The sequence below is a fragment of the Asterias amurensis genome, chromosome 4, assembly GCF_032118995.1.
Source record: "Asterias amurensis chromosome 4, ASM3211899v1".
NCBI classification, from domain to species: Eukaryota; Metazoa; Echinodermata; class Asteroidea; order Forcipulatida; family Asteriidae; genus Asterias; species Asterias amurensis.
In genome coordinates this window covers 10813969-10841625 of record NC_092651.1, presented here as the reverse complement: position 1 = coordinate 10841625, position 27657 = coordinate 10813969, and the positions used below count along the sequence as shown (strand labels likewise).

Genomic DNA, 27657 nt, shown 5'->3' with positions numbered 1-27657 from the left:
CAGGCAGACAGTAGAGTGTATAGACAGGCACAGAATACGTCAACACAACCAGTCCATGCCTCCAACGCCCACCTCTTTCCCCTATTTCCTGAACAGTGTAACATAACTAATATCCACACCCATACTGGACTCCTTACGGGCCTCGTCAAAAACATTACTACACGGGACCACGGAGAGTTGAAGTTGTTGCATAACTCGGCAACTGTTACTTTTTAGCAAACAGTTCATCCACCATATCGTAATAGTCAGAAGTGTCCTAGTTTAATTAACGGTCTCCTTATATAGCGCCCTCCTACGACTTCGGCTAAATAGTTTAGTTAACGGTCTCCTTATACAGCGCCCCCAACGAAGGATATAGTGCCCAACGCTTTCATTTAGCAATGATTTAATTGGGTAACGTGCGTGACGTAAGCTTTCTATACTGTGTTGTGATTGGTCCTAGGTGGTGACGTATTTGCTCGCAACTTACACACTTTTGTTCGGTCGTCTGCTCACTGCGGCGCGCGGCGGTACGCATGTGGTGTCGTGTTGTATTATTACTTGACAATGTTATTTCATGGATTACTGTGTACGCCTACAAGGTGTGAACCGGTACTTTTATTATGTATCTACATAATTAATTACGTGTGGTGAACGCGCAAGAAGCTTGCCGTCCTAATTTTCTTGCTGGACCGTAATTATAAGCATGTCTGCGACAAACTTACCGACAAGTTGAGTAGTTGACCAGGCAGATTCCTCCCTGGGTATACAAACACGCACAGAATACGTCAACACAACCAGTCCAACGCCCATCTCTTTCCCCTAAATTCCTGAACAGGGTAAACATCGCCACACCAACCTGAGTGACAGCGGGGCCTCATCAAAAACATCACAACACGGGACCACCTTGAGTTAGTTACATGTTGGATAACTCAACATGTTTCTTTTTATTTAACGGTCCTCCATAAACTAATGTGGTCAGAAGTGTTTAGTTTAATTAACGGTCTCCTTATGTAGCGCCCTCCTACGACTTCGGCTAATTAGTTTAATTAACGGTCTCCTTACATAGCGCCCCCAACGGAGGGGAAGGTCAGCCTAGGCTGGTCCCCTCCTTTAACTGGTACCCGCAATGATAAAGACATGCACTGGTCTAGTCTACATGCCCAATGGTTTCCTTGAGAATGATTTCATTGGATAACGTGCGGTGACGTAAGCTTTCTATCTGTGTTATGATTGGCCGATGTGTGGTATAAGTTTTGTACGTCAGCTTGGCACGTGCTTTCGCGATCGTCTGCATGCGACATGCATAATATTAATAATGTGTTTGTGTACTACATACACACATGTACATTGGCCGCTTGTCTCATCAGCAGTATTCGTGTGCATGTACATGTCTGTATGGTCAACTGTATGCTGCTGGCTGGCATGCATCCGTTAATTAAGGTAGGATTTGGCGTTACGAACTAGCCTGTCGAATTTCAGGCCTGAAAGTGAACGAACTAAACTTAGTCAGGATGTTCTGACCTATTTTTATTTGATAATATCCAATAAGATTTAGGCTATTATAATAGCCCTCGAGCTTCGCCTTCGTAAATCGTAGCTAGTAATAATACTAATAGTATTGAATTGAATGAATGGGTCAGCCTTTTTTGGAGGGCACAACTAATTTTGTTGAAGAAAAAACATTGTCGCTTGCTTTATTTACTGTCTACATTATAAACGCTCTCTGTATTGCTTTGGTGTAGAGTGTTTAGTTTAATTAATTCATTAGTGGTGACATTAAGTAGCGCCCTCATTGAGCTCAATGGTCTGTATATGCTGTTTTTGGTGTGCGCATGTGCAATTATAAATACTAGACTAGTGTCAGTCTTTTATCCGTTACTACGCACACGTCCCACCTGGTTTATTGAGGGCGCTATACAATGAGACCGTTAACTAAACTAAACTACCTAGTTCGTATGAGGGCGCTACATAAGGAGACCGTTAATTAAACTAAGACACTTGTGACCAATGAGAGCGCTACTTACGGGGACCGTTAAAAAAAATTACACAGTCGTGACAGTTGCTTTGATTGAGTTGTCCATCTGCTTTCCATCCAAAGTTAGTTCACCGTTAATTTTTCAGATGAAACTAGGACACTTAACTTTCGTCTTGACCTCGGCGGAGACCAAAATGATAATATTGGTTAGTTCCTTGCCGCTGAGTGTAACAGTGTGTAAGTGTATAATGTAAGTGTAACCTGTGTCAGTGGCAAGTATAATATTACATTTATGATTTATACTCAGTCGGTGTCAGTGTCACTGTCACTTTTTGTGTCAGATTCTACGTATCCTGGTGTCATGTGTTCTCAGTTGGATAGCAGAAAAATTCATCACAATCAAAAACTAAATATTTTGTTCCCAAATCATCTGTCCAATTTTTTAACAATAACACTTAGGCCAACCTACACTTCATCGTGTGTTGAAATTTTTCAAGTTTTGGTTTTACTTTACAAACAAGAGACAGTCCGCCATTAACAGTGCTTGTGCATGCACAATATTGGAGCAACGTCACATGTTTTCACACCTTTCATTGGTTGGTATTTTATTTAATATTCAGAAGTTAGTATGGCGTGCAAAATAAATCAAAAATATTATTCAAATTTTACTTCTTACTAAACAAATTTAATTACATTTTTGTCCTAAGGCATTTTGGCTACTTTATTAGAATCCAGAAATTTCACAAGGCATTAGAGTAAAACACCCCACCCCCTTTTAAACACACACACTTCATAACAATCCATTTTCCCCCATTTCAGACCAGTAATGTTTGGTTTCAGGAGATAAGAAACCAATCTATGATATTTTCTCTTTAATGTAGACTTAATATTTATTACGCTAATCGGAATGTATTACAGTATTCAGTAAATCAAAATAAAAAATAAAAAATCCCAAATAGTAACCACCTCACATGATCCATCTAGTGCCTAAGCAGAATGAAACTCAATCTAGTAGATAGTAATTTTGTTTTGAACTTTTGAGGTTGGATGATGTTTCTTTGACTCATTTGAATGTTGGCATAATAATGCACTAGTGATTTGTACCGAAATTCAATCATTTTATAAATGTTTGAGCATAACCAACGACAGGAAACTTTTTTCTCAGCGTGATTAAGCCTGATGAAAATACAGACCGTGAGTAAACTGCATAGCTTCTGTCACCGGTGCAGCTTGCACAATCTCACGGTAAACGGGAATCAAAGTTTGGGACCGAAAACATATGAGGGTCAATAGCGTATGACGCTACGATAGGAGGTCCTGTTTTCATTCAAGGTGTCCCTAAAATCGTGGCAAATCTTTTACCTCTCTAGTCTCTGTGCGCGGTATAAACAGTCCCTAGTGTAGTAAGTAAAAAAAAAAAAATATTGTTTTATTTGTCAATTAAAGAGTTAGCCCCACTTGTGTGGCCATGCGGGGCTAGCAAACATCACTACCAAAGACTCACTTAAAATTCAAATCAAAGCGTCTCCTCTCCCTCGACCAAAACTTAGAAACATGTAAAGGCTCCACTGGTTATTTGCACTTGCAAAAACTTTGGTATTTTAGGCATTTCTACAAGGTACAAAAATATGTCGAAATGTTGAGGCCATATAAAATAAATTCCCACCAAAAAAATTTCATCAAACACTAGGCCTATTTCAATTCACAATTCACGATGATCAAATCATGTGACTGAACTTCCTGCTGAGCATTCTGGGAAAAAAATACAGAGACTTAAAGAAGCCGTGTGCCTTATATTATTTTCTAAGATTTTTTGAGATCTTTTTGTAACCCTCATATTCATAGTATCAATATTGTTATAAATATTAAAATTTTAACATCAGCTTGGTGATTCAATTTCCACTTTTTATTTATACGCCTTATTATAAATATTAAGGGGAAAAAATAAATAAAAATTCGAAAGCCAATAATTATTCAGACTTTTTATTTAATTTTTTATTTTATTCTTTATTTTTTTGCAATTTACCATGGTAATTTTTAAATTTCTAGAAACAGTGGACATGTGGCAACACTCTCAAACAGTCCATTTGGCATCCAGTAGCTGAGTGATTGGCTGGGTGTGATTTAAGTACCATGGTTACCGCCTTCTGATTGGTGAAAGGCAGTTGACACTATTGGTAATTACTCAAAATAATTATTGGCAGAAAACCTTACTTGGTGACGAGTAATGGGGAGAGGTTGATGGTATAAAACATTGTGAGAAACGGCTCCCTCTGAAGTGCCATAATTTCAGAGAAAAATGTAATTTTTCACGAATTTGATTTCGAAACCTCAGATTTAGAACTGGAGGTCTCGAACTCAACCATCTAAATACACACAACTTCGTGTGACAAGGGTGTTTTTTTTAGAAAACAGCAAAACTTTACTTTTTGAGAAAACAGCAAAACAATATAAATTCTCGTTAACGAGAGTTACGGAGTTGTTTTAAACACATGTTATGACACTGCGAAACAGGCTGAAACAAGGGTGGGTTTTTCTGTTGTTTTCTCCTGACTCCTATGTCCAATTGAGCTTAAATTTTCACAGGTTTGTTATTTGATATACCGGGTAGACGTTGTGGTACACAAAGTGTGGGCCTTTGACAAAACTGTTTACCGAAAGGGTCCAATGGCTTTAAAGAATAAATATCAGTTCATTTTCTTCAGCCAACTGGTTTACTAATGTGTTCTTCCTTTTTTGCTCCTTTTATAATCAGGTTTAAACCACTCCTTTGGGAGTGGCCTTACAGTGGAATTGTGAGAAATGGGAAACTTGTCAACATTTGGTGTCATCAGACAACTGCTTGCCAATGTTGGGGGACTTGGAAGTCCATTGTCATTGGCCTCTGCAGGGTCCTCCATGGTACTTCAGCTAGTCACAGCTAGTTATACAGCTAGTCACAGTTCAGTAGGTGCTCTCTAGTCTGGGTGGTCCTTATCTGGAGAGTACCCCCCCCCCCCACTTCTCTGTGTAATAAGTTTACAATTGTGTAACTCTCTGGTTTGTTTTTCATAAAGTTAATTGTTGTATGGGTTATTGAAGTTTTTGCTCATCAACTCGGCCACAACTTTTCTTTTTGTCATTATGGATGCTTATGATTAAAGAATCTTTAAAAGTCATTAAAACAACATTATTAATTTCCAACAATGTTGTTTAAACAACTGTAAAACATGATGGGATGTGCTGTTGTTTTGTTTTTTGCTGCTATTATTTGCTGTTTTAGCCAAAAATGCCATAAAGTGATTTTGTTTGTAAGGAAATGTTAGTTTAAAACCATGTTTCAACAAATATATCAAAAATGAAATTCATGTTTTAAATTGATATTGTTTTAATTTCACTGCACACTATCTAAATAGAAATTTCAACATACAAAATCACATTCATAATTTGATTGGAACTTGCTTTTAGTTTTTAAGGGAACAAGAATTTGATATTTTTTAATTTTTTAAAGTCATTGCAATTTTGGTATATTCTTTTAAACTGAGGGATCGTTTATTGACAACCTTCCAGGGGCTAAACACTCTTAGGTTGGGGCAATTTGACTCTTAGGTTGGGGCAATGTGACTCTTAGGTTGGGGCAATGTGACACTCCTTTATTCTGATCACCATTAGTGATTCTTTATATAAACCCAAACAGAGTAATATTTGGCCTCTGTGTTCACACCACTATTGTACAACTTAATTAGACCATTGGACACAAATAAATGGAGCCTCGACTCTTCAAGACAAAGGAAATTAATGTTTGGACAGTGTTATTGCAATTGAAATGTGATCTGCTTTAAATTATCTCTAAGGTTGTGGAGTACAACTTCATGACACAAAGCCCGGACATCATCTGAGAGCGCTTGTACCAAAGCCTAGATATCCTCGACCAAACACTCATGCCTCACAGTATGGATAAAGATAATGCATCATTAACTTACTATGAGTGGATGACTAAAAATGATTTCACATCACTCAAATTGAGCAATGATTTTGATTAATAATGACTAACCATTAATAAGCAGCACACAAAGGCCTGAATACTGGAATCTCAAAGCACTCTACGAATAAAAGAGCCAAGTTTTGAACTTTATATAGAACCTGCTTGCAGGCTTTATTAAATTGGGCCACGGTCTTCAAGTAGAATTAGAGCAAAATGTCTGTAAGTGTGTTTAGATATTCTCCATATCAGTATAAGTTTTTTCCCTCGTAGTTTGAGCCCCCTCCCCCCCCCCAAGAAAAATATATAAATAAATAAGTCCCCCCTTTTCGGTTTTAGTGAGTTTTACCCTTGGCTGTGCTTTTGCAAGTTTCTAGCTAAAGGCCCATAGAAATCAAAAACATTCAAGAACTACTGGCAAATCCTGTGATGTTTTACCCACCCGGCATAATTACTAAACATTTGAATTAATTGCCATGATCTGATTTTAGGGGTGAAAGACAATGTTTCTATAGTGTGGAATTTAATTTTTCTTATTTTAGCGAGTATAGTAATTATTCCACAATCCTTGGAATATCTCTATTTAGAGGGGTGCATGCAGCCAACTATTATAAAAACTCCCTTTTTTGCGAAATGCTAAATATTAAAAAATACATGAAAATACTAAGTGAAGTCTCACAGCTTTTCACACAAAAGGAAAAAATAATCATTGACTCTTGAAGTGCAAGAAGTGCTCAATTTAATTTGGGAGTCCAGGACTGGAGCCTGTCGTTTTACCCCCCCCCCCCCCCTCCAAGTCAAACCCCCCCCCCCCCCCCTACACTTCCCGTTTAAAAGTTTTCCAAGATTATCTGAGCAATAATTTTTTCAAATGTCTCTGCTCTGAGCAAACAGGACCATATCTATCATCCTTTAAGTTGGATGTCGACAACCCCCAGGTCACAATTATTACCAATTAGCCCAGAAACCTTTTTGGGGGGGGGGGGCTCTTAAGTCTGTCTAGCGCCCTCAAGGAGTGACCAATTTTTGAATACTGTTTTGTAAATTTACAACCTTGTGCATTGTCACGGGCGCACTTCGCTCGTCCCCATCAATTCGATAACCGTAGGGCGCACAGGTAAACGAGTGTGCTACCCGTGCCGTGGGAGCGACACTGACAAACGACTTGCGCCGATTTTGAACTGATAACTGCGCTCTACTATTTACTACGCCTAAAGTCAGAAGAAGATGTGGACCGAAAATAGAGTTAAATGTACGCAAATGTTGATAGTACTATCGTACTTTTAGGGCTTATAACTTAAACAACAGTGCTGAATATCTTTAAAGTAGGAATAACCCTCATTGGTGAGTGTTTTTAACAAAACTTTGACGAGGCAGACTTGACTGCCCTGCCGGCCGGCTGTCGTGTTTAGATTTCTAGATTCACAATCAACATGATCAACAACTTGTTAGTTGCGATAACGTTAACCCTCCTGCCGACGGCTAAGTTATCGCAACTACACTACACAGTACCACCAGGTACAGGTTTAAATTTAATCATACATCAACTTGATCAAGTGAGGCATATATGATGAGATGACATCAGCATCAGGTCAAACCTGCTCATGTCATGCTCTGATGCTGTGTGGTTTGTTTATTTCCAGGCAGGACTAAGTTACTAACTTATTAAAGGAACACGTTGCCTTGGATAGATCGGACGTGTTGGTCTAAAAAAAAAAGCGTTTGGAACCGTTTGTGATAAAATGCATATGGTTATGGTTGTTTTAAAAGTAGAATATAATGATCCACACAAAAACATAAGTGTCACTGAAAATTGCACGGTTTTCCTTTTACGCATGTTACGTTCCGAACTAACACGGTCGCCATTGCTATTTTTCTAGCCCAAACAAATTTCACTAACCTGTCAAGGCGTTAGAGAATTTAATCAGTTAATTACTTGCTATTAAATTACGAAACCCAAACACTACCTATTTTTGTGAAACAAAAACTAAACGTCTGTTGTTTTGTCTGTATAGAAGAAGTGGAATGGATCACGGAAAGCTGAAGAGCCTTGCTCATTGGGTGAGTCAAATATTGTTTTTCATGACCAGGTTTTAAAACTGAAGTGTGATATCAGTTAAGTTTTTTTAAATGCAATCTTAAGATTTCAGATTTGTAATGACTAATGTTGACTTAATGACTAATGTGTAAAAATTATGCCCCCTCCCCCAAAAAGACAAAAAATTCACAGATGCAGTTACTATTATTTGACCACACTGTCAAATAGATGTATGTGATACACGAGACAAGGTACAATTTTAGCACCATCAGATGTGCCAACAATTTAACAAATGAAAAAAATATGCTCCAAGCAAATCAAACAAAACAAATAATTGCTCACAAGTTTTGCTAATGATGACTGAAGTTTATTTATATATTAGTTAAAGAAACAAATTTGTTTTGTCCCAATAGGTAAACTCTGTGGGAGTGGGCCACTGTGTGGAGTCCCTGCAACAGCTTCAGGATGGAGCTCACTTTATCAGTATCGTCAAAATCATGTAAGTTTACCTAATGTTCAGTGAATGACTAATTTTTAATTTCCAAGATGCATTGCAGCATATTGTTTGACGCAGGAGCAGTAGTAATTCATGCTGAAAGGATTGTGTCACTGATGTATAATTGTGTTTCGTAAGTAAATTATGTTGTTGTAAGTAGTCATGAACGACACAATTGGTTAACCAAGGAGGATGTTGCGACTTTTTTGTAGTGGTTGTGGCGACACGATTTTACAGTCTTTTCATCAGGCTTAATCATGCTGAGAATAAAGTATCCTGTCGTAGGTTATGCCCAAACATTTATAAAATGATAATTTTTTAGCATAAATTATTGCATTATTATGCCAACAACCAAATGATTCAAAGAAACATCATCCAACCTCTAAATTTCAAAACAACATATATTATCTGCTAGATTGAGTTTCATTCTCCTTTAGTCACTAGATTGATCACGTGATGTGGTTGCTATTTGGGATTCTGTGGTGTGCCAATTTGATTGAAAAAATAAAATATTTTAAATGAAAATGAAAACGAAAACAAATGTATGATTATTGAGGAATCGATAGTCACAATTTTTCAGAGTTGCACTAGTTGCACAGGCTTACCAATGTTTAATGATCACTATATTGTTATGTATGTGCCTCCTTGTAGTATTCAGTAGTTTATAGACAAAGCTAAAACCATTTCAAAACTAGATGGCAGGCATTCTGCTAACTAGGTCACTTGACTAGCCTTAATTAATTGGGAAGTTTGGAAGATTTTGCAGGTAGATCCAATTCAGGTTGTGACCCTGGTTAACCCATTTAAAACCAAAAACATTGAAACAAAAACAAAACATTGAAATACAATTTCAATTTTAATTAGCGGTTAAAAGAAGCTAACAGTTTACAAAAAGTGATGGGGGCCAAATGGCTTCATTTACACTGTACGTGGGTGTAATTTGTATTCATTTGTATTCATACACTAGTGTTTTTTGTTTTTGTGACTGCAAAGACTGGGTATACACGTAGGTTGTGTCTATTTGAAATCATGATCCATACTGGAAAAAGGAAATCTGCTCCTTTTACATGTTGGCTGATTTACTGGGGTAGGTTAAAAACAGTCAGTTTCTTTTTTGTTTCCCTATTTTTTCTCACAGCAATGGAGACAATGGAACCCAGTTTTGTGACCAGCCTAAGCAGAGGTTTCGATTGATAACATCATTCCTACAGGGTGAGACTGTGTTCAAAATTCTCTTTGGCCAAATGTATACATTCTTCCTTGTACTGTCTCCATTCTTCTGTAGGTGGACATCCAAAAATCCAAAATCTTGCTACTGAAAATTTCAGGCTTGTGGTCAAGCTTTTTCTGTCTCTGTCTCTTGACTTCAAGATCTAATAATGATCAATCAATAAATAACAAAACATCTCCTTTGATACAGAATTTTATCGGATTTCACTGGAACGGCATTTGGACCACGCCAAAATCCTCCAGCATGCCGACATTTCAGAGCTGGCCAAGGTTGCGGCGTTGTTGCTGTGCGCTGCCATTCAGGGACCCAAGTTGGAATTCTTTGTAGACGCCATCACCAAGCTGGACATTGCAGTACAGACCCACCTCAAGGAGATTATTGAGGCCATTGTAGCAAGAGGAAGTGGCAGTCGGCTACATACCAACTTTGACAGGGTCCTCTACAAGAAATGTAAGAGAGTAAATACTTTTTTGTACATTGAATATGATCATGTAGATCTCAGACTACCATAATACCCCCACCTTTTAACTACTGCACTAGTTTTATGCCGCTTGTTCCTCAAAGTCGTATCCTGATTGCATTTCTCCATGCATTTTTTTTTCAACTATTTGTTTTTTCCCCTTAAGAAATTAGCCCTGTGAAAAGCCTGTCAAACATTGATCATGTTTCTTCACCTATTCCAGTTTCGGATAAGACTCTAGTTCGAGTCTAAATATCATGCCTGTCCATGTTTTGTGGGTGTGGTTGATAGGTGTGATGGGTGATGCTTATTGATCTTTTCTTTCGCTAACTATTTTATGGGGAGGGGCGATGAAGTTTTTCCAGTGAAATTGTATGTTAATTTTGTTTGTGGGTCTGATTTATCTGCAGTAAATGAAGAAGTGAGCACATCATCCCCCATGGAGCCCTGCACTCCAATGTTGACTGGCTGCAAAACCCCACTCTCTGCTGCTGGATTCTCCCCCGTCAAGGCTCTTTTCAGCACACCTAATATGGTATCAAAGGTAAGGAGTAAATCAATAAATAAATCAAATGAAATTTGTAACGTTTCCAATAAATGAAAATAAAGTGGAGAAACAGTTATTACATGCAAAGTCACTGTTTAGTGTTACAATTGGAACTTTTGTCGATTTCCATATCTGACTTTGATAATTGTCTACTTGAATTGTTTCATAATGACAAATAACAATGGATTGTACTCATTTAAATAGACTCTTATAACAAACATAAGTGGATTAGGCTTTACTTTTTATCCTGAGTTTCTTAGAAACTATATTGCTGCTAGATATATGGTTTACATGAAAAAGCAATTGACTTGTTCAGAAAAGTTCTGACACAGTTGGAGCCTATTTTCATGGTTTTACATTATACCATAGTCAACACCGATGGTAGCAGGAAAATTCATGCTTAGAGTAAGCACATTTCACTGGTTAGCAAGGAATTTTTTTGTGCATGTGGGTACTCCAGGTTGCTCAAGAAATTAGGCATAACCATCAGCACAGAATTTCGCAGTAGAGCAAAGCTACATGGTTTGGTTGCTTTTCTCTAATGTGAATGCGATACGCATTTTGACGTCACAACTTTGCAACAGTTGCAACTACAGTGAAACATTTGCTGCGGAAACAACCATGTGATTTCAAAATTCAATTTGCATTCGCAGGAAGTATGAACCGGGCTTCATCATTCCTCCATGCAAAATCAAAAGTCTACATTCATAAAACGTTTGCAGTTTAAATTTTTTACGTTCTGCCTTGGACAGAATTACAATTTTGTTTGTACAACTTATTCTCAGATCAAAAATCGCCAAATGCATGATAAAGTTAGAGCGCTGGAGTCAAGCATGGCTAGGGAGAAGGATCTTAGACTGGATCTAGAAGCAGAAATCGTTGAAAAGAATTCCGCCATTGATGAGAGGGGTAAGTAAAAGACAAAGTTTCTTATTTTTAAAGCTTGCCAAATTTCATAATTTTTTTTTCTCTCGAAGAGGATCCAGGTGTTTGAGGAGGGATTAACAAGCCATAAAACAAACTGGGGATAAAAGCTCTACTAAATACATTGGTTGTGTTCGCGTGTGTTACTCGTGTTAGCGACAGTATATCTCCTATGCCCAAGTGTGACTAGAATATGACAAGCGTCAGTAAGCAAGCGTATACTCCCAGTCGAACCGAGAGTAACCTCTTGCACCCGTGAGATTAAACATGGGGTGGGGGAGCACAAGAGTTTTTCTTCTTGTTTATTTATCAACACAGCAGCCTTTTTGATGTTGTGTACATGCACAAAAACAACAAAGTTTGTTCCTGCCCTTTGTGCGATGAAACTGTAGAGTATTGCGCACACGGTATTTTTCTTCACACGGGAGTAGCGAGAGTAACACACGCAAATGCAACCGTTACCTTGCAAAACACTGAGGTAACCCTATGGTTGAACCCCGCTGTATTTTGTGCATTAATAGCCATTAAACACCAACCGATTTAAGAGTGAGAGATTTTTATGTTTACAGTTTTTGCCTCTTGAATACTGACTGTCATTGAAATATATTTTTTTTAAATGACTTTAAAGAAACCTTGGCCTCTTCACGAGTCATAAATTATGTGAATAGCATCAGTAAGAATCACACACAAAAACTTCCTCTGGTTTTTGTTTTCAGATGCCAAAGTGAAAGAATTGACGCAGCGTGTATCTGCCATGAGGGACCTGGTGGGCAAAGTCAATACAATGCAAACATCACATGACCAACTGCAAGCAAGTCAATTACAAGTAGCAAGGTATGTATAAGTATGCACACAGCACTCAAGTAAAAAAGGAAAAATCGCTGAACCATCACACTGTGTTGGAACTAAGAATGCAACGTAAGTTTTTTCTCAACAGGTCAAGACCTCATCCATAAATTGTTATTTCTTTTATACTTTAACACATTATAGCTATTATCATCCTTCTGGTTATATAACCAAGGCACCACAAAAAGAGACTAAAGCACTGTAACCACTGTCCGTGTGTACTAGAGACGATATATAGAAATGTCACTTTTAGATGTGGGAGTATGGCCCCCCCCCCCTTCCCCTTAAACAGGGAAAACCTAAGCAGTCACGTAGGGACTGAAACCTCAGTCCACATAGTCCCAGGTGGGATTGAACCGTGCACTAAGCCAACTGAATGCACTTGTAAACAGGACCATTTACCTAAGGGATGAGATGATAGCTTATAACATGATTTTAAAATGCTAAAGCCTTCAAGTTCAGAAAGTTCTAGAACTGTTTTGATGGTGCCTTATGGTTTTTCTTGTTAGCAGCAGCAGTAGTACAAGTCTTCACCATTACAATTTTTTTCATTTGCAAACAAAACTGTCATTCCCAGTTTGTTTATCCGGTTTGGTTTTTTCTTCCCTAAAAAGTAGTTACCTGTCTCGCTGCATTTTTGTATGCCTATCATAGATTGGAGAAGAGGTTAGCTGAAATGGAACCAATCCGCTCAGAAAATAAAATGCTGGAGTGTCAGGTCGAGAGAGTAGTCAACGAAAACAATGAACTTCTGGCTAAGGTTTGTCATTTGATAATATACTTAAACCCTTTGACTGATATTGATGTGTTTCATTATTTTGCCTTTTTTTTTAGTAGAACCTTGATTCAAATCAGGGTTGTGTCTTGTGCAGAATTGTTTTCATTTCAGAAAGATGGAGGCGTTTTCAAATGTTTTCTTTTTGTGGTCAATAATCAGATGCGGGACTATCAAGCGCTGAAGGAGAAAAGCAACCACCGTAAATCCATCGCGACAGAATCACAAATGAACTTGCGGGAGTATCAGGACAAAGTTCTTCAGATGAAAAAGGAAAAAGAGCTTATGTTGGCCGCCCTCAAAGAGCGAGAAGCAGAGCTGGTCCAGCTGAAGGAAATCGGCACTGAGCGCCAAGAGGTGATAAAAGAACTTGAGGAGAAGCTGCAGCAACAACCAGTCTGGCAACAACCCGGTAAAAAAAATAAACATTTTGACACTCCCTCAGGGCCTGGAATTTCATCTTTGAGAGGGCAAAGCCATTCTTATTTTGCAAAGGGCACTTGCATATTGGAAAATGTCAAAGTCTGTGGAGAACTCTTAAAGGGGCACCAAGGCCAAGACTAGGGCAACAGAGGCCATGACCTCTTTAGTCCCCGTTTAATTCCAGGCCTGCCCCTCGATCCCTCAGCTGAGTCACATTAGATACCCTAAACTCTTTTCTACCACATTCTGTTTGTAATTTAACCACGGCCGGTGAAATAAAAGAAAATAATATCAGTCAACCCATTAATTTGACATAAGGCATGACTGCGTTCGATGTGTGTCTTTAATTTGTTGTGTTTTACATTTGACAGGAGGAGAGACTCTTAATATAGTCCCAGAGCGTCAACTTGCAGAGATGAACACTGAACTACAAACACTGAAAGAAACATGGATACAACCCAAAGTGCACCAGCAAGTTGAAAATCAACTTCAGGCAGCTGTGGAGAATGTGAGTATATATTTGGTTTGATTTTGAAACCTGGCAAAGAAAGTTATCGTTCAAAAGCATAATCGATTCTTAAGCAGCATGCAGTATCAGAGTCCTGCTTTCTCCTGAAGACGATCAGAGCATACTAATCGAAACGTTGAGTTGAAACCTACAGGTCTTTTCAGAACCACTCCAACTCATTAGAGATGATAATTACATTGTATTACCACAAACCTTACGATATATTCGATTCCATTCATTTTGAACGTTTGTTTTTTTTTTTTTTTTTTTTAGATGAGGGTGATGAAAGAGACATTCGAAAGAGTTCAAGTTGAATGTAAGAAACCTTTTTTTTTTAATATTAATTATCAAACTTGCCATGTTGTGGCTGAGCGGATAAGAACATCAAACACAAGCTCTGGAGTTTCTAATCAGCAGTGTTTGTGTTTGAGTCCCAGTTGTGTCCATTAAGTCAATTTAATTGGCCTTGGACTCTGCTCAGGTTGAATACACCATTGCTACACCTTAATTGCTAACACAACTGTAGACATATACTTGAGTTATACATAAGATTGTAGCATGTTAGGCCTATATGATCTCACCATCTGTCTGTTTTTTATCCTGCATTTTAATGCTTTTCTTGGCTGTACAGCACTTTGAAACAGTGTTAAAGGGCTTCATAAATGCATTTAAGTCTTGTTAATGTTTACCCCCCCCCCCTTTTTCACTGTGATCACATCTTTGGGCTTAGTGACCAGTAGCCCCTCTTCAATTTGGTTCAGAAATATCCATCTTCATATTCTCTCCTAAAATCTTTAATTACAAATTATTTACAGATGAAGAAAGGCTGACCACTGAGAGACAAAATGCTAGAGAGGTACAGTCAATTATTCCATTTTAACAAGCTACTGCCAGGGATCTTACATTTTCCTTCCTTCCTGACATGAATTTTATTTTGTGATTTTTTTTTTCGTTTCGTCTTTATTTTTTTTATTATGTGGCCTTGTGTAAAAAAAAAACTTAAAGGCGAACCAAAATTTGTTTGACCCAAAAAAAAGTTCAGGGTAATAGTTTACATGTGTTCATTTCACGCGACAACAACAAATCAGTACTTTTCATTTTTTTTCAGAATCTCCTCACTTGGGGAGGACTCCCTATGATTAAGAAAAACATTGACATTTTATACAAAATGTGTGCATGTCAAAGGCCTTGAAATTATTCCACAATGTTTTATTACTTATTGAAATATTCAAATGTTGGCAGCTATGTATTAAAGCCTTCACCATGTGTACATGTAGTTTTGTACTGGATCAAATATTGCTACTATTTTCCAACCACCAAATATCATTGCCTGATATTCATACACCATGAATAGCAAAACCTTGGCCCTGAGACATGGCTGTCACTTGGGCTCAACCAAGGCTGGAATCTCGGTCTACTCACTAAAATACAAATCACCCAAATTAAAGCATGGAAAACATTGACATGTGAACACAACATCAGGCGTCTTAGTTATACAGCCACCATTTATGTTTTCTTTAGATCTGCAATTAAACAAATATAGCAGTTGTAAAATGTTTATTTATTTCTTTGCACTGCTTGTAGCGCTTTGAAGAATTGGAAACATCCGCTTTGTGTAAGGTCAACTCCCTTCAAAAGGATCTCCAACTACAAACAGATAAAAACATCAGCATTGAGGAGAAATTACAGAAGCACGCCCAACAAATTAAAGGTCTATTGGAGGTCAAAAACCTCCTCACTCAAGATATCAGCAGCGCTCGTGCAGAGATAAGTCAACAATCTGAAGATTTTACTATCCTGCAGGAGGCAATGAGTGACAAAGAGGAAGAGCTCAAGTCGGCCAATACACAGCTTGAAAAGTTCAAAGAAATTATTGAGGAAATGCAAGAGAGTAACAAGATCTTGGTAGGGGAGGAAGAGCGTCTTAAAGAAGAGGTTGCATCGGCCTGTGTCCTCATGAAGCATCAAGAAGAGATCAATGGTGGTCTAAATGAGAGAAAGCGGTGTCTAGAAGAGGAAGCGATGAATGCCCAGGCTTACGCCAAACAGCAAGCTGAGTTTATTACATCTCTCCAGGCATCAAAGGCGGAACTTGAGGGTGAGGTGACGTCATCCTATGAGAAGATAGCGAGGTATGAGGAGGTGATACAGGAAGTTGAGCAGAGAAACAACGACTTGAAGATGGAAGAGAGGCGTCTCTCGGAAGAGATTGAGTCTGCTCATCTACTCGCCAATCAACAGAAAGAAGCTCTGAGTAGTCTGAATGAGGAAAAGAGGCATCTACAAGACGAAGTCTCCAATGCTCAAACTGAGGCTGAGCAGCAAGCTGTTACTCTACTGAGCCTCTCAGCAGCAAAGTCGGCTTTGGAAGACGAGACCCAGTCGGCCAATGCACAGATCAAGAAGTTGGAAGGATTAATCAAAGACCTGCAGCAGAAGAATGATGATTTAACGGCAGAAGAAGGCCCCTTAACTGAAGAAATTTCATCTGCTCGTGTTTTCATCAAGCAGCAGGAAGAAATCATTAATGCGCTTACTTCAGCTAAGAAGGGTCTTGAGGATGAAGTCTCCAGCGCTCACTCTGAGGCCAAAAAGCATTCAGAGATCATCACTGCTCTCCAAACAGCAAAGGTAGCATTTGAAGAGGAAGCCACGTCAAATAATTCTCAGATCCAAAGAAGTACGGAGATGATTGTGGAGCTGCAGCACAGAAATGAGGGTTTGAAGACACAGCAGGAGCGTCTTTCAGAGGAGGTTGCATCTGCTCATGTTCTGACAAAACAGCAGGAAGAATTTATTAGAATTCTGAATGAGAAAAATACACATCAAGAAGATGAGGTCTCACGGATTCGAATTGAAGCTAATCAGCAGTCCGAGGCTATTGCCATTCTTAATGCAGCAAAAACAGCACTAGAAGAGGAGGTTAAGGTGATCCATGCACAGAGTCAGAATTTCAAGGAAATAATCCAGGAGCTAGAAAAGAGGAATGAAGACTTGAAGACCGAGAGAGGATGCCTCACGGAGGAAGTTTCTTCTGCTCAGGAGCGAACGGAGAACCAAGAAAAGATCATCACTGCTCTAAATGAAGAAAAGAAGGCTCTTGAGAATGCAATCCTTGATGCCCGTACTGGGATCTCCAATGCTCAAACTGAGGCTGAGCAGCAAGCTGTTACTCTACTGAGCCTCTCAGCAGCAAAGACAGCACTGGAAGAAGAGACCCTGTCAGCCAATGCACAGATCAAGAAGTTGGAAGGAATCATCAAAGACCTGCAGCAGAAGAATGAGGATTTAACGGCAGAAGAAGGCCCCTTAACTGAAGAAATTTCATCTGCTCGTGTTTTCATCAAGCAGCAGGAAGAAATCATAAATGCGCTCACTACAGCTAAGAAGGGTCTTGAAGATGAAGTCTCCAGCGCCCACCTTGAGGCTGTTAAGCATTCAGAGATCATCACTGCTCTCCAAACAGCAAAGGCAGCATTTGAAGAGGAAGCCACGTCAAATAATTCTCAGATCCAAAGAAGTACGGAGATGATTATGGAACTGCAGCACAGAAACGAGGATTTCAAGACACAGCAGGAGTGTCTTTCAGAGGAGGTTGCATCTGCTCATGTTCTGACAAAACAGCAGGAAGAAGTTATTAAAATTCTGAATGAGAACAAGAAGCAAATTGAAGATGAGGTCTCATGCCTTCATGCTCAGGCTAATCAGCAGTCCGAGGCTTACACCATCCTTAATGCAGCAAAAACAACATTAGAAGAGGAGGTTAAGATGACCCATGCACAGAGCCAGAATTTCAAGGAGATAATCCAGCAGCTAGAGAACAGTAACGAGAACTTGAAGACACAGCAAGAGCAACTTTCAGAGGAGGTTGTGTCTGCTCATGCTATGACAAAACAGCAAGAAGAAGTTATTAGTATGCTTAGTGAGAACAAGAAGCATCAACAAGATGAGGTCTCATGTATTCAAATTGCAGCTAATCAACAATCTGAGGCTAACACCATTCTTATTGCAGCAAAAACAGCTCTAGAAGAAGAGGTTAAGGTGACCAATGCACAGAGCCAGAATTTCAAGGAAATAATTCAGGAGCTAGAGAAGAGGAATGAAGACTTGAAGACCGAGAAAGGGAGCCTCACGGAAGAAGTTTCATCTGCTCAGGAGAGAGCAGAGAAGCAAGAAAAGATCATTAGTGCTCTAACTGAAGAAAAGAAGGTTCTAGAAAATGCAATCCTTGATGCTCGTACTGGGGGTTCTAAGCAACTTGCGGCTCTTGCCAGCATCCAGGCAGCAAAGACAGCTCTTGAGGAAGAGGCCACCTCAGCCAATGCCCAGATCCAGCGCTTCAAGGGGATGATCAAGGAGTTACTTCAGAGGAATGAAGAGCTAAAGACCGAAGAAGGCCGCCTCACAGAAGAAGTTGCATCTGCTCGCCAATCTGCAAAAGAGCAGGAGAAACTTATTAATGTCTTCAAGATGTCACTTGAGAATGAGCGTTGTGCTGATAAGGAGAAATGGGCAGAGACTAAGATGAAAGCTAAAGACAGGCAGCAGATGTTGCAAGGTGAGAAAGTGTAAATAAAAACTACTGCAGACTATTTTGTGAATTTAACATCTTAAGCTAGTTGCCAAGTTTGTTTCGGGTGTGTTTGTTTAAGGTAGGAGAGGGTTATTATTTGTGTTTTTTGGGGTGGTTTTTTGGGGTGTTTGGTTGGGTTTCTGTTTTTTTACCGACAAATGTACAACAGTGGACATGAGTGTGCAAGTCAGTTTTCCATTTTCTTGTAAGTAAAAATCTAAAATAATAATTACAGAAAGCGAAGTTGTTTTTGTCTTTCAAATTCCAACTTTCTTTTGTATAGAACAACACAAAAGTAAACTGTGCGTTGACCATTTTCAAGCAGCATTTATGTTTATGTATTTTTTCTTGGGTGGGGGTGTTTGTTTGGGGTTTTTTTTTACTGGCAAAACAACAGTGACCATAAATGTGCAAGTCAGTTGTTAATTTTCTCGTAATTACACACCTATGTGTAGTTCAAACCTAAACTATTACAGAAAGAAGCTCCTTTTTTCAAATTCTAACTTTTTCCTTTTTGACCGATTTCTAACAGCATTTATTTTGATTATTATATTTTAGATGAGATCGATAGGCAGAAAGAGCAGCTGCAGAGTCAGACGATGAGGTTTGAAGAGACAGTCACCTCAAAGGAGGCCCTCTTGGAACAGATCCAAACGCAGATGGAGATCCAACAACGGTGAGACCAACTTGCTGTAGTATCCTTACTCTGCACACTGACCCAAGTGTAGACATTACCTCATCTACATTCCAATCATGACCCAACCTAACTAATGAATCACCACCCCATGCAATGATTGTTCCCTTGAAACAGTAGCCCATTGCTAAGCATATTGTACCATATATACTGTATTCATGAAGCATGACTTGTACCACAATACACTAAGCAACCAACAAACAAACAAACAAACAGTGTCAAGCTTAAGACAGGGCTGGAAACCCAATCCACATAGGATCTCCAGTCAAATCGTCCACAGAGGTGAATATTTATGGCAGGGCAAGATAGCACCAAAACAACTTGATCCCCTATAGCGTCCCCATTGAAAAGCATTTACACTTTCTTACATTTTACACTTTCGTCTATTTGGGGTGGGAAAAACACCTTATCTCTATACTGACTTTTTTCAAAAAGTCATTTTTGGAGTAAAGCCTGGTTCATACTTCCTATGAATGCGAATGCGATACAAAGTTTGACGTCACATGGCTGTTTTCACAGCGAATGTTTTGCAGTGAAGGAGTTGGACACATTTCAACTGATGCAAATTATTTGTTGGGAATTTGTGACGTCAAAATTTGTATAGCTATCGCAATTGAAGGAATAAGAACTGGGCTTAAGGCTGTTTAGCTGTGGATAGGCTGAGTCAGAAAAGTAATTCGCTTTGGTTTGATTTTTCAGTGTTCATAGAGAAGAGGTCTCTCTCCTTTTGGAAGAAAAGAAGGAGGAATGTGAACTCCTTCAGGCCAAGATTCGTTTTGAGAAGGACAGTCACAGCAAAGAGATAGACATTCTGCAGGAAGAGGTAGGCATGCCCATTGTTATCATTTACATTTCATTTTGGTTGCATCAGTGCCATAAGCCTGTTTGAGGTATGGCGGACGTGATACGCGCACATCACACGCCGCGACTGATGCCACGCTCACCATGTTGGTGGTCATTAGGTTTACATGTAAACGCCGCGTCGCCTAAAATGCGCACTTCACTGAATAACATACGTTCTATTTCTATGGTCAATACGCACAAATTTACCACAACTTTACAGTGTTGTAACATTGTGTCCGCCATATCTCAAAAAGGCTTATGGCTTAAAATTGTCAAGAAAATTGTCACAAGGCAACAGGGGCCCATTTTCATAGAGCTGCTTATAAGCACAACAAAATTATGCTGACCAGGACAAGGTTACAAGCCAAGTACCATGTCGCATGTACCATTCTGTGACTCAGGGTATCCTGCTTCATTGTTGCTCATAAGAAAATTGTAAAGTTAGACTTTTTGAACAGCTCTTAAAATTGGGCCTTCAGCCCAGTTTTGTAGAACTGCTTAACCCTTTAGCCCGCATAACGCCCGGAGGCGCCCTGCGTATGACCACGCATATCGCCCGCACGCGCCCGTGCAGTTTGACATGGTGTAATTTGAGTTATACACATGCGATTATAATGCAGCAAACAGCCGTAGATAGAGCGCTATCTCAAGATGACAACAGTCTAAAAATAGCACATGGTCCACATAAGAAAAAATGACGTAAGGTTCAAAGGTCGAAAGTCATTTCACAATCAAACAACGCATGTAGATGAGTGGGCGCTTTTTCTCTGTGTGGAGCTGTACGTTTTCTCTGTGTAGCCGGATCGTATAGGGGATGTACCACGTACTACGCGCGCATGTACACAGTAATGGCAGTCTTCGCTTGTTTCGCGTCAAACTTTCTGGTGTTTTTACACACGGAATACCGCGATTTGAAAGGATTTTACAAAAGATTTTTGGTACAGAAGGTATCTGTTGATAATAGAGGCATTCATTTTCATTTCTCAAGGTATGTTGTGATTATTTTCAACCACTTTTCGCAGCTTTGTTTTCCTGTCGGACGACAGTAAAGTTGAGAAAACTTGTGTGCACAACTTTCCACGTAAACAAACCTTCATTGGATGCGCAAACAATGTTTTCAATTTTTTGTTGCTCTCTCTTATGTTTCCAACCTGAAAGCTTGGATTTTGTGAGACAAACAAAGCAACTGTGACAATCATCCAAAAGATAATTTCATCCTCTACAAAATAAACTAAACTTGTAACACAAGAAAATAATCACACCGACAGTTATCCAACGTTTTTTTGGATAGGGCTGGAAATCGATTGAATTTTCCTGGTGCACTAAGGAGCGTGTGACATTATGTTTAATGTTGCGTGCGTGCTAAAGGGTTAAAGGCACTGGACACCTTTGGTAATTGAACAGTATACTCTGAAGACGAGCAGAGTATACTGTTAGAAACGTCAAGACCAAACCGGCTCTTTTCAGAGCCACCACTCCTTCAGAAGAGATTTTATTTTACTCATGGTTGTACCCGCAAGTTTACAGATAATATTTATATTTATAGTTACTCTTATAACTCTCTATTGCTTGTATAATATTTGCTAATATTTGTTTTGAGTCGTTGCCAAAAGCTTCCAATGCCTTAAAGCCAAAATAGTATGTCACACTTTCACGAGTATTTCCATCCTGTAATGGTAGGCCCCCCTATATTGTTTAATACTCTATCCATGATGCTCCTAACTATAGCTTGACCACACAAAGCATCTCCTGGACCAGCAGCAGTCATCTTCAAGGTATGGTCTACCCCCAGCCCTTGATCCCTTACCTGTTGATGTCAGCATGCACAGCCTAGACAGCCTGGATGATGGTGAGCTTAACCTGGCCGAGCTCGACACAGGCTCTAGGGCTAGTATTGCGTCCAATGCTTCAGGAGACAGCATCCGATCCACAGACAGTGCCAGATGTGAGTTAGATACTAGAAAGAAATATAAAATTGTACTTGACATCTATCTTTGTCGTCATGCTTGATTCATTTGAATTGTTAGGTAATTATTTTAAACATTGGTAATCTTCAAATGCATTAGTATAATTTGTTTTCATAATTTGATAGCCTCTATGTAATAGGCTCAAAAATCAAGACTGGAAACAGCATTATGATGTAGTTGTAATGTGTTTTATTCCATTGTTCCAACGGTGGAAACCGCGCGCAGCCAGCGCTGTACAAACCTTTTATCTCTTTAAAAACAACTCCTTGCAGACCATCTACAAAACTTTGGAACCTTTGTAAATTGCTCTTTCTACAACGCTGGTAATCTTCCTTCCCTTCTACATACAGGCAAGTATACAATTGAGATACACAGCCGTCAGCACACACCAGTTAACGAGTCGCTAACCACAAGCCAAACGACCACAACGCACCTGTCCACCAGTCGCCACTCCATCACCTCCAATCAGCTACACCTGTCTTCTCACAGTAACCTGTCCGATAGTCTCAACTTGAGCCGCCTCGGACCGCTGTCTGTGTCTCGGGCCAGCACTGACCGTGGGGATAACCTCCCTGATCAGGTGTCGGAGACCATTGATGAGCTTAGTTGCAGTCAGAGCAAGACCAGGAAGATTAGGGCTTCCATGAGGCAATCCCTTGTCAGCCGCAAGACAACGGGTAAGACTAGTATTTATATTTCTTCTCTACAATTTCAGATACAGGATTTTCATAAGCGTTAAGCGAATTTCTTCCCAGCAATATTTTGTATTGGATAAGTATTTAAAGGCATCAAACATTATTGGTATTAACTGAAGAATAATTGTTAGCATAAAAAGTTATTTGGTAACAAGCAATGGCGAGCTGTTGATAGTATAAAACAAGAAAGTATAACTAAGAGAGTTTGCTGTAATACCATTTGAATATCTCTTTTGAAGTAGCGTAAGTTTTTGGGGAAAATGGTGTGTTTTAATGATTGCATGGTGGAAGTATAACTAAAAAAATTTTTAGTAACACCATGTGAATATAGTCAAAATGGTGTTACAACAAAACTCTCTTAACTTGCCTAAAACGACACTACATCTCCCACTGCTTTTGCATGTAGGCCGTGGCCGTTTCTTCATTGTAAACAACTGCGAGGAGGAGCCTGACGTCTTTGACTGGAACCGTCTGTCGGAGCTGCAGCGCAGGAACACCCTCTGTCTCCCCCACTTGCAGACGTCTTACCCTGTGGAGACCCAGACCAGACCCCCGCAAGAAATCTCAGACGATAGTCTGAAGCTGGGAGAAACTATGGAAGGGTCTGTTGGAGAGATGATGACGCGCTCAATGCGCAAAAGAAAGAGTGGAGATCTGGAGCTTCCACCAGGGGGTGGGCCATCAAAGGTTTGAAATTGTGACACATTTTTTAGCTTTGTCCGTTTGCTTGTGCTTTTGCTTAGTTTGTACTTGATTTGATCAAGCTTGTGGTTTGTCAAGATTTTTCTTCTTTATGGGCTTTGTCACAGATCCTCCATGTTTATCAATGGGCCTTCAGATTTTGTTGAAGACTGCCCTTATTATGACCAAGTTGCTTTTTGTGTTTTCTTCGATTTGGGAGCAGACTGATTCTCAGCAAAATTAGTTTCAGTAAACTTCTTTGTTACAGACTGTTTCTCAGTAAAAGTAATTTCTGTAAACTTCTTTGTTACTCTATGGGAAAACAGACTGTTTCTCAGTAAAAGTAATTTCTGTAAACCTCTTTGTTATAATCTATGTAGATGAAAACATCAAACTCTTACCACGCCATGCCACCTCCTCCCCCACCTGATATGAACAACACGGCCAAGAGATCAGTCTCCTTGCAGAATATGAAGTCCACAGCTGCTGGATTATCCTCAAGCTCCAGCCTCCAAAGCAAGGTAAGGCCATAGACCTATATATTGATCAGAGCGCTTCTTCGTTTTTTTTAAGCCCCCAGTGGTCGATTTCACAAAGAGTTAGGACTAGTCCTAGGAGATATTAAAAACTTGAGGCTATTCCTAAGTTAGGACGAGTCACTCGAGCAAACTCGAGATAAGACTAGTGTTAACTCTTTGTGAAACCAACCCCAGGGCCCAATTTCATAAAGCCTGTAAGCACACAAAATATGCTAAGCACAGAATAATATTGCATACCAGAAACAGGTTACCAGCCAAAATTACATTAAGTTTGCATTGTTGTGGCTGTTGCCCCATTTTATTTTAAAAAACAGTGCTGTCCTATAACAAAAAAAAATTATTTTTATTTTTTAGCCACAGGAAAACAGCAGAGGATTAACCAAGAATATCAGCAGCAGTAGCATCAGCAGCAACACAAGCATCCGCAGCAAAGCAAGCACCCACAGCACAGCAAGTAACAGCAGCAGAACAACAACAAGCGGCAGTAACAGTAGAATAGACCGAGCTGGCGTACTGCGAGCCAGCACAAAGTCCAACAAGAGGCATGGGGCAGTTGAGCCGAGCACCAAGGCAGAAAAGGTACAAATGTTGATTAATAAACTTGGCATAGAGCTGGGCCCAATTTCATGGCTCTGCTTACCGTAAGCACAGAATCGGCGCTTACGGAAGAAGGGAATTCTGTGCTTACGGCAAGCGTATTTCAAGGGTTAGCGACGAATTTGGGCTTCTGCACGTGCGTACTTCACGTTACTAGGCATTCTACGCTTAGGCTAGCGCAGAAATTCGGCGCTTGCACGTAAGCGGAGAATCGCGATCGTAAGAGCAGAATTCGGCGGTAAGCAGAGCCCACACCTTAAGAGAACAATATCAATCGAAGTAAAAGTAGAAGTAAACTTTATTAATTCTCAAAATTCCAGTGCCTGGTTTTGATGGATTGTATACACTGCGCAGCCAACCTCACTATGCTTGATGTGATGAGGCCAAGTTGTGATTCTTACCAAATTTCTTACCAAAGTTCAAAGCTTTGGCATAATACCATTAATCAGTGTCGGCGATGCTGATTGACAATTTAAAGTAAAACCTCCAAGTACTAAGGTTAATGATATTTTGCTCACACAGCAGAACGACCCACGTCGAGAGAGCATCGCCTTCAGTGTTGGCTTCTCCCCCAAACCCCAAGCCAGACGCCGCGCCTCCAGAATGTCTCTATCAAAGAAGGCAACCAACAGCCCTAAAGTACAGGCAGCTGCACCGGGAATAACACCCAGCAAGAAATCATCCAGAAGGGTACGTGTCCAATTCTCATGAGCCCAATTCAAATGAAAAATATTTGTGTCATGTCGCAGAAGGTTTAATTAATTTTTTTCTGACCTAAAATGAAGCTTTCAAAAGTTGTTGTTATTGTAGAGTTGATAAACTTGACAAAACTCAATCAAGTGGACATAAAATTGCAGACCACAGCAGCTGCAAGCAACTTGTGGCAAAATTCCCTCAGCGACCGACAAAAGCTGCAAGAGCAGACCTTCCAATCACAACCATGAATTGACGCTTTCCATGTAGGGATAGGATAAGATAAGACAAGAACTTTTCATTCTTCCACACTAGGACAATAAAACTGTTTTGCCTGGTTTGCTTTCAAGACATTTTGCGAAAGCAAAGAAAACATTGAGTTTAAAAAAATCAGCAATTTGAATCATTTCAGGAGATGATTCATACACAAATGAATGGTCTCTAAAGGGTTCAAAACTTATGTCTTTTTATGTCCTCACCAATTTTCTCTTCCCTTTTAACAAATATCTGCTATTTTTTTCTCCATCATCAATATAAACTTGATACTTATTGTTGTTTTTCCTTTTTTTTTACAGAGATCTATTGCTAAGTGGCTTGCCAAGTAGTCGTCCACACGGGTCCATCCTGCTCATCAGTTTATTACAAGGTTTTATTAGGTTCAAGTATCTGCTTAGCATAGAAAACATTTCCAAGCTTTTGGATAACGGTTTACACACTTTGTGACGCTCCATGCTCAAACTTTGAATAGGATTGCACTATTTCGAGAAGTGGCTGTTTTTGCCATGTTGCATCACAAATTATAAGAGTTTAGTGTGTTCATAATTTCATCCTGATTGTAAAAACATTGTTTTGTTGTTTCGTGAAGTTTGTGATTGCATTTTTACATGAGTTTATACCAAATCAAGTGTAATACCATTGGATATTTGATTGGTTAAAATTCTTTGTTCGACCTCCCCCCCCCCCCCTCCTGTAAATAGGTTCTTTTTAAGCTAGATTTGACAGCATTGTCTATCGACTTGTACATATTGTGGTAGTGGGATCTATGCAAATGGAACATTAGAGAAAGGAAAGGGGACCAACTAATTTATAAATTCAATCTCAATTATTTTTCCAGTGATTGTACATATTTTTTACTTTAAAAACAACAGATATGTTGAATACAAACTACTCTTAAAAAGCTTTGCTTTGAAGGACTGGTATGAACCCTTTGCACTGGTGTTGCACACGCGGCTACTGAATGTCAGTCTGCTGTTTTGACTTTCAACTTGTATGTAAAGATATATGGTGATGTTGAAAATTGCGCACACGCCACATTCGGTATGCACCACTGCACAGTTGTGCAGACTTTGAAAGCAAGCTTTTGGGTTTAAAGTTTGTCATTTTGAATTGTTTCCTCTGTATGATTTTCAGTTCAGTTTATTCAGAGCAGCTTTTACATTAATTCAGGTTTTAGTATGACAGAAAAATCTAGGTTATTTACTTTAAAATGCATTTATTCTGCAAAATCGAATGAACTGACCATTGGTTTAAGAGGTGATTCGAGGCAAATGTACTAAATTGTTTTAATTGGTAAAAGTGGTCAATTAAAACAATGGTTTGTTCATGGTGGTGGTCATAAGTTATTTTTAGTTTTGTTTTGCCAATAATAAAACACAAACATGTAAATAGCAACAACAAAAATCCTTCGTAATTGTAAATAATAGATTTTCTATTGCACAAATCATTGATTTGACGTACCATGAGTTTGCCGTGGGGTTGATTACTAATACATGTACTGACATTGTTTGGGGCCAAGTCTTAGTTTCTTACATTTAAATGATGCATAGTTGATGTGGACAATCAAAGGTGAAAGGTAGTATATAAATTGTGTGTACTGCGAGTAATGTGCCATTAAATAAACGAAGTGATTTTTAGACACTAGTTTTCAGCAAAGTTTTCTTTTGTTTCTGTTTAGTATGCCGAGTTGAATTTTGTACAGCTACGTAGACACACAAATAAGCTATACAGTAATATTACCTAATTGAGGTGCCCTTTATAAATGATAGAAAATGCATTAGTGACCTTTTCCTTTAAAGAAAAAAAACTGCATGCCTAATATTCACTCTTGGTATGTCAAATTAGAACAGGCAGTACATTGGACACAAGTTGTGATTGGCAGAGTCTATTGACGATGTGACCTATGTTTACATTCAAACCGCCCTTTGTTGGC

At 39.2% G+C, this 27657-nt stretch overlaps 1 protein-coding gene and 1 long non-coding RNA gene across 7 annotated transcripts; both read left to right on the top strand.

The window, feature by feature from the left end:
* The first annotated feature begins 1985 nt into the window (after nt 1-1985).
* On the top strand, nt 1986-5724 carry LOC139936198 (uncharacterized). Of its 2 annotated transcripts, XR_011785914.1 has the most exons (4): nt 1986-2207; nt 4007-4134; nt 4713-5523; nt 5568-5724. It is a non-coding gene; the product is annotated as an uncharacterized lncRNA (long non-coding RNA). The 2 variants fall into 2 exon arrangements; XR_011785913.1 differs by having other exon boundaries at nt 1988-2207; nt 4713-5724.
* A 1370-nt stretch (nt 5725-7094) lies between these two features.
* LOC139935994 (uncharacterized) lies at nt 7095-27361 on the top strand. Of its 5 annotated transcripts, XM_071930687.1 has the most exons (24): nt 7095-7262; nt 7934-7979; nt 8370-8455; nt 9591-9664; nt 9873-10133; nt 10554-10687; nt 11476-11599; nt 12331-12448; nt 13115-13220; nt 13398-13647; nt 14030-14166; nt 14440-14482; nt 14982-15022; nt 15751-16458; nt 16543-18724; nt 19298-19415; nt 20133-20256; nt 22005-22221; nt 22594-22920; nt 23345-23625; nt 24000-24140; nt 24513-24737; nt 25278-25445; nt 26024-27361. In XM_071930687.1, the coding sequence occupies exons 2-24, from the start codon at nt 7944-7946 to the stop codon at nt 26051-26053; spliced, it is 5931 nt and encodes a 1976-aa protein (XP_071786788.1). In that variant the 5' UTR covers nt 7095-7262; nt 7934-7943; the 3' UTR covers nt 26054-27361. The 5 variants fall into 5 exon arrangements, with proteins under 5 accessions (XP_071786788.1, XP_071786785.1, XP_071786787.1 ...); XM_071930684.1 differs by having other exon boundaries at nt 7937-7979; nt 15751-18724; XM_071930686.1 differs by having other exon boundaries at nt 15751-18724; nt 25281-25445.
* Nucleotides 27362-27657: the final 296 nt, after the last annotated feature.